Source organism: Leptosomus discolor, chromosome 4 (assembly GCF_034619465.1).
Source record: "Leptosomus discolor isolate bLepDis1 chromosome 4, bLepDis1.hap2, whole genome shotgun sequence".
NCBI classification, from domain to species: Eukaryota; Metazoa; Chordata; class Aves; order Leptosomiformes; family Leptosomidae; genus Leptosomus; species Leptosomus discolor.
The window spans coordinates 7,479,944-7,492,611 of NC_141394.1; the positions used below are offsets into that span (position 1 = coordinate 7,479,944).

A 12,668-nucleotide genomic window follows, 5' to 3' on the forward strand; every position below is an offset into this window, starting at 1 on the left:
ATGTGATGTATTTTCTATTAATGATCCTTTTAGCCATGTCAGTAGATGGAGTCTGATACTTCTCCTATTAAAGACAATTGGAGTTTTGCCATTTTGCTAGATGACAGCATGACTGGACCGATGGTTCTTACAAGAACCTATAAAACAGAAAAGAGCATGGCACCCGAACCAGCAATTTGTAATGTTTTATTGTGAGAGGGCCAAATCACAAAATCCTTGGCTCAGTCCTTTGACTATCCAAATGCTCACAGTAGTCACTGAAGACATTTTCTAAAAGTGCGGGCTTTAGTGTTAGAGTGTCTCTGCAAACAGAAAGCATGTAAGTTCTATGCTTTCAAATAAGCTACTTGTGACAGCAGTGAGTGTTTCTGGGAAGGAGATTCAGCAGGTACCCATACAGTTCTGTGGAAAGCAAATATTGAAACTTTTTGTTTTGATAGCGTATTTTTCTTAATTCATCTGGATAGTTACTTAATAGTTTCAAAAAATGGCAGAAGAAATGTTACCTGTTCAGGTAAATATGATCTGATTACTATTTTCAGAAAAAATTTCTGCTAAAGGGATCAAATACCTATAATGAGTATCTTCTCTAGTTGAGACTTAAATGCTGCTTATATCTTTTAATTTTACTAAAACCATGAGTAGTATTTGCTGCACACAGATTATTCCCCTATGCTTGGCATTTTGTTTGTACTAATGTGTAGACAGGATTTTAATAATGATAATAACAATAATAACAAACATTTTTATAGATTAAATCAGTGGTTCTTAAGGATAATGACCTGCCACTAGATTAGAAGGAATTGTCATAATTGAGATGGGAAGCAGACAGAATCTATGTACTACTTGAAAGAAGAGTCTAGCATGTAATATGTAGTTCATTCTTTGTACTTTTGCCTTATTAGACAGGCATTGCAAGTAATTCTCTAAGACAGACAGGCACAGTCCCACAGCTGGTTCTTACTTAGCAGCCAAAATGTGAAGCATGTGCACTTTTCTTTTATGCTTCATTTAATATGCCAAAAATATGTGGATTGCATACAGACACTTAGGCATAAGTAACTGCTTAATCCACTTGCCAATAAGATACAAATGGTTATCATGCTAAAAATATGCTTACAGAGGAATTAGCAGTGGGTTAGCAGACTAATTCCAACACTGCATATGAAATAGCTTGTTGCTACAGTATATCACTGCACACATTCAAGCACCTTTGACATACTGCTACTAAATCCCCAGACGGGATTCTTAACATTGCTGAGAAAGAGCAAGCAACCAATAGAAAGGTCCCAAATAATAAAATAAAAATAAATAAATAGGTAAATAAATAAAACATATCTACACTCAGTTAATTAATATTGGATCCAATTGCAAGTTTACTTTCATGTAAACTTCTTGGACATGTTTCGAAGCTGACCTCTGGGGATGGGCGTCAGAAGAAATAGCATGTTCACTTTACAGTCTAGAGAAGACTGACAAAACTAAAAGGATCATGTAACAGTTATACACATGCTAGTGTCTGTCAAAATCTCTTCTGCGGGCAACATCAAGCTTTTCTACTAGCCTTTTTTATTGGTTTTTATGAGCAGTGGCGTGACTTTGATTTTAAATGATGCAAATGACAACATGAAGTTTTTGCTATAAAAGGAGAAATGCACAGGATACATTTAGACATGTGCAAGCAACTTGCTTTTTTTGTTAATATTCTACAGATTGCCTTTGAATATACATTAGAAGACCAGCAGAATTCAGCCCTTTTTGGAGATGTAAGTATTTTTACTTGGACAAAGTCAGGAGTTAATTTCAAAGTGGAAGTCTACTAAGCAAAGTTATTCAGCACGGTTAAGGCATGGGTATACTTTTGGCTCACCACCAGGAGCATTGTATTACCCTGAAAAAATATATAAAGCAAGAACAAAAACATAATTTAAAAGAAAAGAGAGGGAAAGTTAGAAAACTGCAGAAAAAAACTTCAATTTTTTTTTTTCTAATTCATTCTAAATTCTGAAATTATATTTAAAGTTACAAAAGATACCCTCAGGCAGTGCAAATGATTAGATGGGACATACTTACTTGCGTGCCTTGCCCTGTGCTTGAGAGGTCTGTGATCCCTTTCCGAGTGCTGGTCGTCTTCTCCCTGCTCTGTGCCTTCTGATGAGATTGCAAAGGAGAGAAGAGAAGGAGGTGCTTCTGACTGCCCTCCTTCCACTTGAGAATCAACACACCCCCTTTCAGCTAGAGACCTGGGCGCTTCCTTCTCCCTGTCCGAACAGTCTAGGATCACTTCCACCCTGGGGAGAGATGGAGCTGCACCTTGGATCCTCTTGATCTCTTTGCCACTAGAAAACTGGACTACTTTGCTTGACCACTGGATGTTGCCCTCTTTCACACCCAGGGGAACTGCAGTTACAGTGCTAGTCCTTTCTTGTTGTACACTGGGTCCTCTTCCTGAAGGGGTGCATTTTTCTGCCCCTAAGAGGGTCACAGCAGGAGCATTGGTGCCCTTGTGCGCGTCATTTGCGAGGGACAGCTGCAGCTCAACCATAGTACCTGTCCTTCTTTCTTCTGTCTTCCCTCTGAAAGCAGCCTCATCTGTCATGAGCACTTTGGAGGTGCCTATAACTTTAGGAGTAATTCTGTGGCTTTGTATGGTCTCTTGTTTCATTTCAGAAAAGTGTATGTTGCTTTCTCCTGCTCCCTGGTGAGTCTCACTGTATATCTCTGTGATGCATAGATCTCCATGGGGTATGTCTTTCGCTGTGTTAATTTGCAGTGTGGTACTCTCCCTGTAGTCCTCATTTTTTATGTTATCATGCTTTCCATTTTCTCTTTCAGCACTCAAGGTTTCATTTATTCCATTGGATGATCTGCACATACATAAACAAGTAATTCAAGAAATTAAGCTGCTGTAAGCACAGCAATTGTAAGTACAGTTACAAAATAAAATTATGTATAGCATATTTTCACTATGTTAATTGTGGTCCCTGCTAGCAGGTCCATTTTAGTTATAAGAATTTTCCCAAAATGTAAAGGTCTTCCATTGAAGCATCTTTGTATCTTGCAAAATTCTTCAACTTAACAGTTCAGTAGGAGGGAAATTGCATTACTGTGGTTGAACTATGATCCTACTACCATCCTTCTGCAATGTTGAATTTTATCATTCCTAACATCAGTATGATTTCAGAGACACATTTCTGTTACAGTGTTTCCAGACAAATGGTGCTGAGACTTCTGGGGCAATACTTCTTCATGTTTCACATGTGCGTGAGAAAATTAATTTTACATGACACCAGAAGAGTGGTTAATTTTCGGCTCTTCAGCTACTACTGCAACTGTTCTAGGCACCATCCTCACATATGGTTCCTGTCCCAAATAGTTTACTCTCTAAGAAATAGATAAGTACTAGATGGGGATCAGAGGGAGGGGAATGAATAGTTAAAATACACATTCCTGTGAGGATCATCATCCTTATATATCATGGAATAATTAAAACATTCTGGGCCTATTCCAGTGATCCAATGTAAAAGGGTAGTGAACCTATACAATATTTCCTAGTTACTAAAAAATACATTAATTTATAACTGGCAAATGTTACTTTGGCTTCCTGAAGCCTACCATATACCTCAGTGTAGCACCCATTTTTAAACTCTTCATACCCCTGGCCCAGTTAGGTTGTTTTACTGGTGTTAGGACTCCTAGTGTACTCTCTAGCTTCTTCTTTCAGTACTGTGGGCCATACTGACTACTATTAATTCGAGAAAAAACCTTACCTGTACAGCAAGACTGCAGCATGTTATTAAGGCTTTCTGTTGACTAGAAGGTAGCTAAGCACTTTTTCGAACGAGGGAAGCAGTAGGTACCCTCAGTAAGTATTAATATCAAGTATTATGGGTATTTCTGAAATCAAAAGTGCGTCCCAGGTATTCTGAAACTTTGGAACCCCCTACAAAGAAAGGCTGGAAGAAGCAACAGAAGAATTAAATCTGTCAGTGTACTGAAGAAACTTCGATATCACTTGCTTTTCTGGCCATGCAGCATACTGTTTGTAGCAGCCTGGGTCTGCTGTAATATGTAATTTAAAAAAAAAAAAAAAATGTAACATCCATTAAACCACATATGGAGCTACATAAAGGTCAGACAGATTTTAATTTAGGGAGCTTCTTGTGAGTGTGGCTGGATTCCATCATATTATGCTATTTGGATGATCAATTGTACTGCTCTTAAGTACAGATAAATCACAGAAATCTGTAAACATTTCCTTGTAAGATATGAGACTGGGGGCTGGGCCAGCTAAATGTTAGCCTTTATTGGTAGCTGACTGATTGTGTATATGTGTGAGAGAGAAAGATTTCCACCCTAAAAGGCCCTTGCTGCTTATGGATATACTTCTACTCTATATAGACATAAATGTGTATCCATGTGTCAAGTGGTGGAATACTGAATCCGATCTCTTTTTTGTCATTTAAGAGTCTGTTTTGTCAAATTATTATTTTTGTTTCAGGTCTTTCCAGCTCACTGCAGGAGCAACACCCCTGGTGTAATTCCAGGAAGGAAGCAGAGCTCATGGAGTCAGCACGGCAGGGTTTGCCTCACAGTCATGTTTTACACCCTACATGGTGTGTTTCATTTTGGTATGCACTGAGCACATTCCCTACTTTCCCCTAGAAATTTTCTTTCTAGACTCAGCAGTATCCCAAGACTTGCTAACAGTGATGTGAAAAGGGCAGGCTAGCATTTCTGTTTCTGTCCCCACTCTCAATGTTTCCCGGATACATCTGTTCAGCATTTGTCGGGAAGGTCAGTGAGATGCTCCCCCACATGGCATCTGGGGAGTGCCCGCCCTGCAGGGTGTCTCTTTCCTCCGATCCTGCAAACCGAAGATTTTATGGGTACTGCTGGTCAGTAACTGACTGTGGTTTACAGGACGTTGGGAAAACTTGTTGCAGACATCAAAGGCCAAGTAGCATTTTAAAAACTACATTAAAAGCCTAATTTTCCTCACAGTGAGCTTAGTAAGAGCAGAATTAGGTCAGCAATGAATGTCCATGAAAATCTCATCCTTCATGCAAGTAGTTCAGAACAGTCAGAAGCTTTCCGAGGAGAAAAACTCTTTGCTGCCAGCAAAAAATGCTTGTATGTAAAGATCACCACTGGAACACCACTTTAATTAGGCATTATTCTTTCCTCATGATTTCCATTTCCTTGAGATGGCTGCTAACAAGTGGCTACTCAGGAAAGGAAGGATTTACTTCTCATTGCTCTCAGAGGGCTGAAAAATTCCTGAAAAATCCTTCTGGTGGTAGTGCTGAGAGGGCTACTACCCACAATGGAGGTGGCAGGGGAAGAGAAGTGTTTCAGTTTATTCTCCCATACCCTGGAAGATACTGACAATAGGGGCTGGGAGCTGGGGGAGATGAGCCGATGAGAAGAAATTCAGACTCTCACAGTGAATTCCTTTACAACATTTTAGTTACTTTCAGATTGTTGAGCAACTGCTCTTTTCTTAAAATTTCTAACAGACACAGTTTCGTTCCAGTGAAACACTGAATTATGAGGTCTAAGCACTCTGTTTTGGTTCTGATTTTCAGGATGTGTCTTGCTGTTCACCACACATTCAAGCAGGGGCAATGGAGTGAATGGAAGATGTGCTGTCGTTTTCAGCTAGAGTGTACTGTGCTCATCAGACCAACCAAAATATCAGTCATAGAGCAGCAACAGGCAGGAGTCAAAGCATATGGAGCTATTTCTATGGCTGCAAGGAAGACAGCTGGTCAGCCACAAATATAATTTTTACAAGTGCAGTTCCAGTAGTCATGTTATGGATCAAAAACATAAGAATGCAGGTATCACATGAGGAGCATTCAAGTGGTACACTGCTGAACCAAAACCGAGAGCTATGCCGTATGGCGAAGGTAAGCTGTCATCCTTAGCTATCACTGTTCTCCTGATCTCATTGCATTGGTCTATTACTCAGCCCAAGACAACATGCACAGACAGGCGATGTAAAATGTCTTTTATAAACAGAATGCATACTCCTTGAGAGCATTTTGTTTTGAAGGCAGACTCTAACTGAACTGCTAGACACTATAGGAGAGTTCCTTTGCACAGGTTGCAGAAACCACAGAGGAATTTCACATGCTCTTTAGATATCCTTAGTAACCAGAGATAAGTGCCTTTTTTGCACCAGTCTTTCAGCCTTCAGCCTTTGCAGTGACACTGCTCTGTTAGCTGTTGTGATGAATCCTGACCCCTTCTGTGCTCCTGGTCCTGCCTGTGGGAGAGCAGACACAGGGAACTGCAGTAGCTCAGAGGGGAGCTATAATTCCTTATGAGGCGTGTGGAAATCTCAGGTCTTTTCTTCTTTTTCTCACCCACATGAAGGCAATTCAGAGTTCATCTTGTCTGACTTCACAAAGTTTGGGGAGAATGTGCTTACTGTAGGTGAATCTAAACTGAAGATTATATATATTACACTGATGCCAATTACAGAACAGTCATCGGAACAGGCTGATGTGCAGTGAGCTGTAACGCTGGCTTGCTTGCAAATTTATATGAAGGTTCTCTACTCTTAAGAAGCTTGAAGCATTTTCAAAGAAAACTGAAATTCACTACCACTATTTAATAAATGGAGAAGCTGAGATCCAGAGAACTGTAAGGGACTTGCCCCACCTCATCTAGTGAAGTGATAACAGCTACAGAAATAGAATTCATGATTTCCAGACCCTCACCCCCTCCTGACTAGTAACTCATTTTGCCACCCAAGAAGACCATTTGCCCTGTCATCATCAAGGCATATCTATGTAACACACTTTCTCCATCTATACAGCCTTTGCTTTTTGTAAGCCTCACTTCCCTATCTATGGGGAATAACAACACTTCACTACTTCAAAGAGGTGGAAAGAATAATTGAACTTAAGACTCTGCAGTATGCAGATATGGTAGCGGACAGCTTGTAAGTATTAGGAATGCATAATAAGAAATAAAATTGTTACATTTGGAGACTGTACTCTTAATTATGTGCCTGAACTGTGCTGTTCAAATTATATACATTAATTCCTTCAGATTAAATACTCTGTCTTCCCTTCCTTTTCCATACAGACAAGCAGAGCTACAGACATTAATAAAAGGACTATCAGAAGCTCACAGTATAAGTCTGCAAAATGGATGCATTCAAACCCAGCATTTTCCATGTGGTTCACTGAACAGAATTGCACCGAAGCATTCTGAGCATTCCTGTACCTCTTGATAAGCATCTGCAGGACGTCAGTCAGGCTTTCCATCAGAACAATAACTTCAGCATATGTTAAGTCTCCACAAGGCTTGCCGTTGATAGACACCACCTCGTCTCCCTCACACAGTCCAGCCTTAGCTGCTTTGCTCTTGCTGCGAACCTACAATGAGTGAAAAACAAATTCCAAATTGCACAATTAGTGTTCATTTGAAAACAGCAGCAACCATGTCCTCAATTTACTTTTGTCTGTGTAAAAGAAAAAGAATCAGTATTATGGATCATCAGTTTCTAGTAACACAAATTAATAACTTGTCCCAGTTGAGGTTAATACTGTTCCGGACAGTAGTAACAAAACACAAAAGCTTCTGCTTTACTGAGCTTGTGAGCTAGATGCCAAACAGGCTGGAATTTTTTCTTAAAAAAGGGAGGAAGTTTGGGACAACAATCAATTGATCAGAGTTTAGCAGAAATGCAAAAAATCTCATTCGTTTCTCCCAAAATGAGAGAGTACTAGAGCTGAAATCTATGCCAAGATTTTAAAAGAAGATTGTGTAACTTCAGGCTCCTCTGGGCAGAATGTCAATTATCTACATGCTGTTAGAGCCATAGGTATACAGACTTCTGATATACTGGACGCTTTTCCTTAGATGCCCGACCATAGGTGTAGTTGCCAAACTATAAACATCTGTATCACTGGAGATTCTAAATCCATGTTTAGTCATCTGAGTAAGTGCCCTGATTTATTAAAGTTAAGACACGTCTGTTATGGTTTAGCCTTCCCCCTTAAGTGCTCATTCAAGAATTTTATGCAGCTCGATTTTTGCTGTTTCACTTCTTTTTCCAGTGGCAGCATGTTATAACTTATCATAGTCCTTGTATAACAAAACCTAGACAGCTTTAATGCCACTCAAGGTATGCCATACAGTTGACTGCTATTTTTAAAGTACATATTTGGCAAACAGTATGTTATATTAACCAGGATGCTTGCAGGGTTCTATTTTAGAATGGCACAAACACATAAAAAGGCTGTCCTTGGGTTCTTTGCTCTCAGTCTTTTACCTGTTAGTGTGAGTACTTTGGCCTTATATGATACTGAGCTGGTGGGTCAATCCGTTATCCTTATTAATTCTCATAGGATTTTCTTGAAAATTTTTAAAGAAGTTCTACCACACTTACAGCAGCAGAGTCAGTCCCCTCTGCCTCTAGGAAAGTTACTTCTGATACACACCAGATTTGAGGGTGCAACTGTCCCACAAACTCGTGGAATTACCTCCAATAATTTTATTAGGCCACTGGGCTGGTACCTAAGATGCATTTCTGGAGGCAATTTTGAAAAGTTTCTTGGAATCAGGATGGTATATGGAATAAAGAGTGAGACTGCATGTTCTTCTGCAGCAGGGCCGTGTGTCTTTGTTTTTTCAACTTATACGTACCCCTATGTCACATTACGGCTTTTTGAGCAGTGAAGAAACAGAAGCCCGGTGCATACAGAAGCCAGTTTCTACCTTGCAGAGTTAACATTTACAAATATGGAGTGGTATGCTGCTCTGTTTATCTCCCCTTAGGCAAGAGCATAAACATCCTTGTACTTTGGGAAGAAGTGGAAGTTTAAACAGTGTTTAGAATGTTTTGCTTCATATAGGCACTAGGATTTGAGTTGAGGTTTTGTTGTTGTTGTTTTAAATAGGAGGGTATGCTGTTAAAATTTTACAAGTGATCATAGGCCAGAATGTAAATATTTCATGTGGATGCTAGGAAGAATTTAGTGACTCTTTTTCAGAAAACACACAAACAGCAATTATAGCAACATGTGAACTCTGAAATAGCGTAATGTCATACCTAGATTGTGAGAAGAAAACTTGTTTCTGTTCCTTTATTAAGTGTCTGAGAATTTGGGGTCAGTTCTGTCATAGATTACCATTACAGCTATCTCAGGAGAGAAACTGTTACCCGTTCCATAACTTCAGCGATTTATGTGAAAAAGCAAAACTACAAATGTACCATGTTGATGTGTCTACATGAATTGCTAGACAGCTCAACCAGTTTCATAATTTTTTAAACAGACTCGGTAGCATTCAAAGAAAATAGACAAGGGCATTGAATTTCCTTTTAAAGTTCTTGAAAGGGCTTCTCAGTCCATTTTGCTGCCTTGTGAATTGTTGAAATATCACAATTGTAAGATATTTTGACCTTCATACAAAAACTCAGCCCCTTTTTTGACTGATCATGCAGGAAAGAAATTACTCTTAAGTCGCTGTACCTCACTCTGGTAGTATTTCAGTTCACATGCACATTAGAGCAAGTCTCCTGTCAGTGTTATATTTCCAGGTTTATCTACATAAATCAAACCTTTGACATGGTTTTACCATTGCAGGATCACACTGCACATGCTGTACATGTAAATGGTTCTCCTGACTGTATGTCAGCCTTTTTCCCAGCCTCCCCCAGAGGCACTGATTGAACAATGTCTATATCAAATCACCTCAGTATTATCCTTTTTTTTTTTTTTTTTGGTGTATCTGTTGGGGGAATAAAAGGGAGGAGAGAGTACCGACAAAAAAATAAGCAAGGGCAGGTTGTATAGTAAATTATAGCAGGTTGCTGCTAGGGTAGAAGTACACCATCATCATTTGTGTTCTTTTAGCCTCAGGGTATCACCAAGTTACTCAGCAATATGTAGACTGACTTGCCAGGCAAGCTGTAATTATTTCTGGGTTTGTTATTTGTCTTCACTGGAAACCCGCAAAAATGAACAAACAGTTTACTCATGTTAACCAAAACTTTTCAGATTTTTTTGGGGGAAAAAAGGAAAAAATAACAACAACAACAAAAAAATCCAAAGAATATTTGTGGAAAGGAGGATCTTCCTGCTAAAATATGTTTAGTGGATAGTTTTCTCCCAAAGGAAGTTTTGTCAGAAAGCCTTTGACGAGCCCACTGGGAAATAAAAGCTGCCTTTATTAGCAGAGATAGAACTTGGTCACACAGGGGACAGTGAGAAACCTTTATCCAGTTCTTGGGAACTTAAAGCAAGGCATATTTGGTTGTAAAGCAGAAGAGATTCTTCCAAAACTAGTGATTGCTCTTGCCTTACAGTGCAGCCCAGGCTTCCTCCATTACTTCTTTCTCCTGTCTGCTTTGGGATGGAGTTTTCTTTAGGAAGGAAAAGTGTTTTTTCCCATAAAATTTTTGAATGGGATCTCACTACTATAAAAATAGGTTTGTAAAGATTTTCTTAGTTTTACAATGCTTGCAATACCAGTATAAAGCAGTGAAGCTGAGCCTGTACTGTCAGAGCTGAACTTGTCAGGACACCAGCTGCCTCTGGGGCATGTTGAAGAGCTTTAGCCTGCTTTCCCCTGGTGCTGCCTGTATGCTTTTCTGCTCCCCCTCAGTCAGAACTCTTCCTTTTTATTGTTCAAGTTATATATCCTGTGCTTGTTTGAATGCTTTGGTTTTCTTCCAATCACAAAATTTCCGAAGAAATGGTAGTGGAAAGATTTACTTCAAATTTCAAAAGCTTTAAGGAAATCATTGTACAAGGTGTATTGGCATTGCAGTAGTACTGACCTTGGTCAATGCTGTGCATGCTCTGCCCATAAGGAGTTTTAGACTTCTGAATTTTTAGCAGTATTAAAGTGTTGTATATAAATAGTTGTACATAAAGACCTCAGGTTATTCTGAGCCATTTGTTATAATATTATCTAATTTCAAGTGTTTAGATTGCTGTTACTAGTGGGTGCGAAGAACAGTTCTGGATTACTTGGACAATTTACCTGAAGTACGTAATTTCCCAGATTACTTCTGTATCCAGAATTTCCCACTCTCAGGAGTGGCCCTTGCTGCTTAAAATGTCGAGTGCTGAGCAATTCCTCGTATCCACAGAGATGTTAATCTTAGGGGAAATTGCCTTTGTGAAGAATTTAGCCTGGATGCTCGCTGTTATCTGAGCACCACGAGGCACCAGGACCCCCCTGCGCAGCAGGATCCTGCACAAGCAGCAGCAGCACTGCTCCCCGGGAGAGAAATCCATGGGGGCTGGTCGAGGGCTCCTCACCCCCTCACCTGGCACCTCTTCACAAGCAGCTGCTGCAGCAAGGGACTGGGGGCTGCCTAGAGGCTCTTCAGGAGGGTCTGTAAAGACTTGGGCTGGAAACTGAGTGAGCAAAGTCTGCTGTGATGCAGTGCTAAGAGATCACATCCCAAAGGCAGAGGTAGGTGGGGGGAAAAGTGTGGGATAGTGACTCACTGTGGGCTGGTGGTAGCTATGGGATGCTGCTGGGGCTGGAGCACGTGGCAATTTCAGTCAGTTTCTTAACCGGTGAAAGATGAATTAACTGAGAGATACACAGTGGCTGTGCTCATGCTAGCGAGGGACAAAGGAGGGGTTTTGTAGAGAAAGCTAATGCTGAGTACCCAGCCTTCAGGCTGTGTATGCTATAGTGTTTTTACTTTAAACTAGCTCTAGTCTCATTCTGTCACCTGGAGACTCCTTGCTAGATAGCAGGTATTAGATCTGCTCCTCTGGTTTAATCTGAGAGCAGTTTAGTTTGTACAACCTAAAACTGTTTCATGCTACGAAACAACATATGGTAAATCAGGATAATAAGGAAACTTGCTTCAAAAAAATGTAATCCTGATGAAACTAAAAAGCCAAAGTAGATGCACCTGTTACTTGTTGTGGCTGCAAGGGGATGCACAGACAGCAACTGGGGCTCAGTTTACTAGCTGATGGTCTTGGTTGTGTGTCTGAGCCCTGTAATAAGCAGATCAGAGAGCTGAGGTATGTTGAACCTGATAACAAGGTCAGTGAGTTGTGTTTTAAAGAGAGGCAAATGGACCTGAGGACACTCTGCAGTCCTGGTTCTCCAATTGCACAACTAAGAAATTATTGGGATATTTCATAGTCTTGATTTTACTAGTGACTTTTGAGAAAGATGACATATATCTTAATCTTATTCTGGTGTGCTGCTAGGAGTACGTATCTGGGATGTGCGTTTAAGTGGTGTGCTTTAGATGTAGTCTGACTGAGCATTTGGGCTCAATGGCTCTCTACAACTACCTGAGAGGACGTTGTAGAGAGGTGGGTGCTGGTCTCTTCTCACAGGTAATTAATGATAGAACAAGAGGGAACAGACTCAAGCTGCACCAGGGTAGGTATAGGCTTAATATTAGGGAAAATTTTTTCACTGAAAGGGTTGTCAGGCATTGGAATAGGCTGCCCAGGGAGGTGGTCGAGTCACCATCCCTTAATGTGTCTAAAGGTCGTTTGGATGTGGTGCTTGGCGATATGGTTTAGGGGTGTACTTGGTAGAGCAGGGTCGATGGTTGGACTCGAGGATCTCAAAGGTCTTTTCCAACCTGAATGATTCTGTGATGCTATGATTGCTCAGCCTGACTGAGCAACCAACCTGAGAAAATGAGCAATCTGAGAATA

General features: G+C 40.3%; 1 protein-coding gene across 2 annotated transcripts in view; it reads right to left on the minus strand.

Annotated features, from left to right (window-relative positions):
- Nucleotides 1–12,668, minus strand: part of SYNPO2 (synaptopodin 2) — an 87,969-nt gene that overhangs the window by 20,791 nt on the left and 54,510 nt on the right. For both annotated transcript variants that reach the window (XM_009948011.2, XM_086464459.1), the window contains exons 2-3: nucleotides 7,240–7,391; nucleotides 2,074–2,867 (exon numbers count right to left, since the gene is read on the minus strand). In XM_009948011.2, the coding sequence (XP_009946313.2) occupies nucleotides 2,074–2,867; nucleotides 7,240–7,391 (946 nt within the window). The remainder of the gene's footprint in view (nucleotides 1–2,073; nucleotides 2,868–7,239; nucleotides 7,392–12,668) is intronic.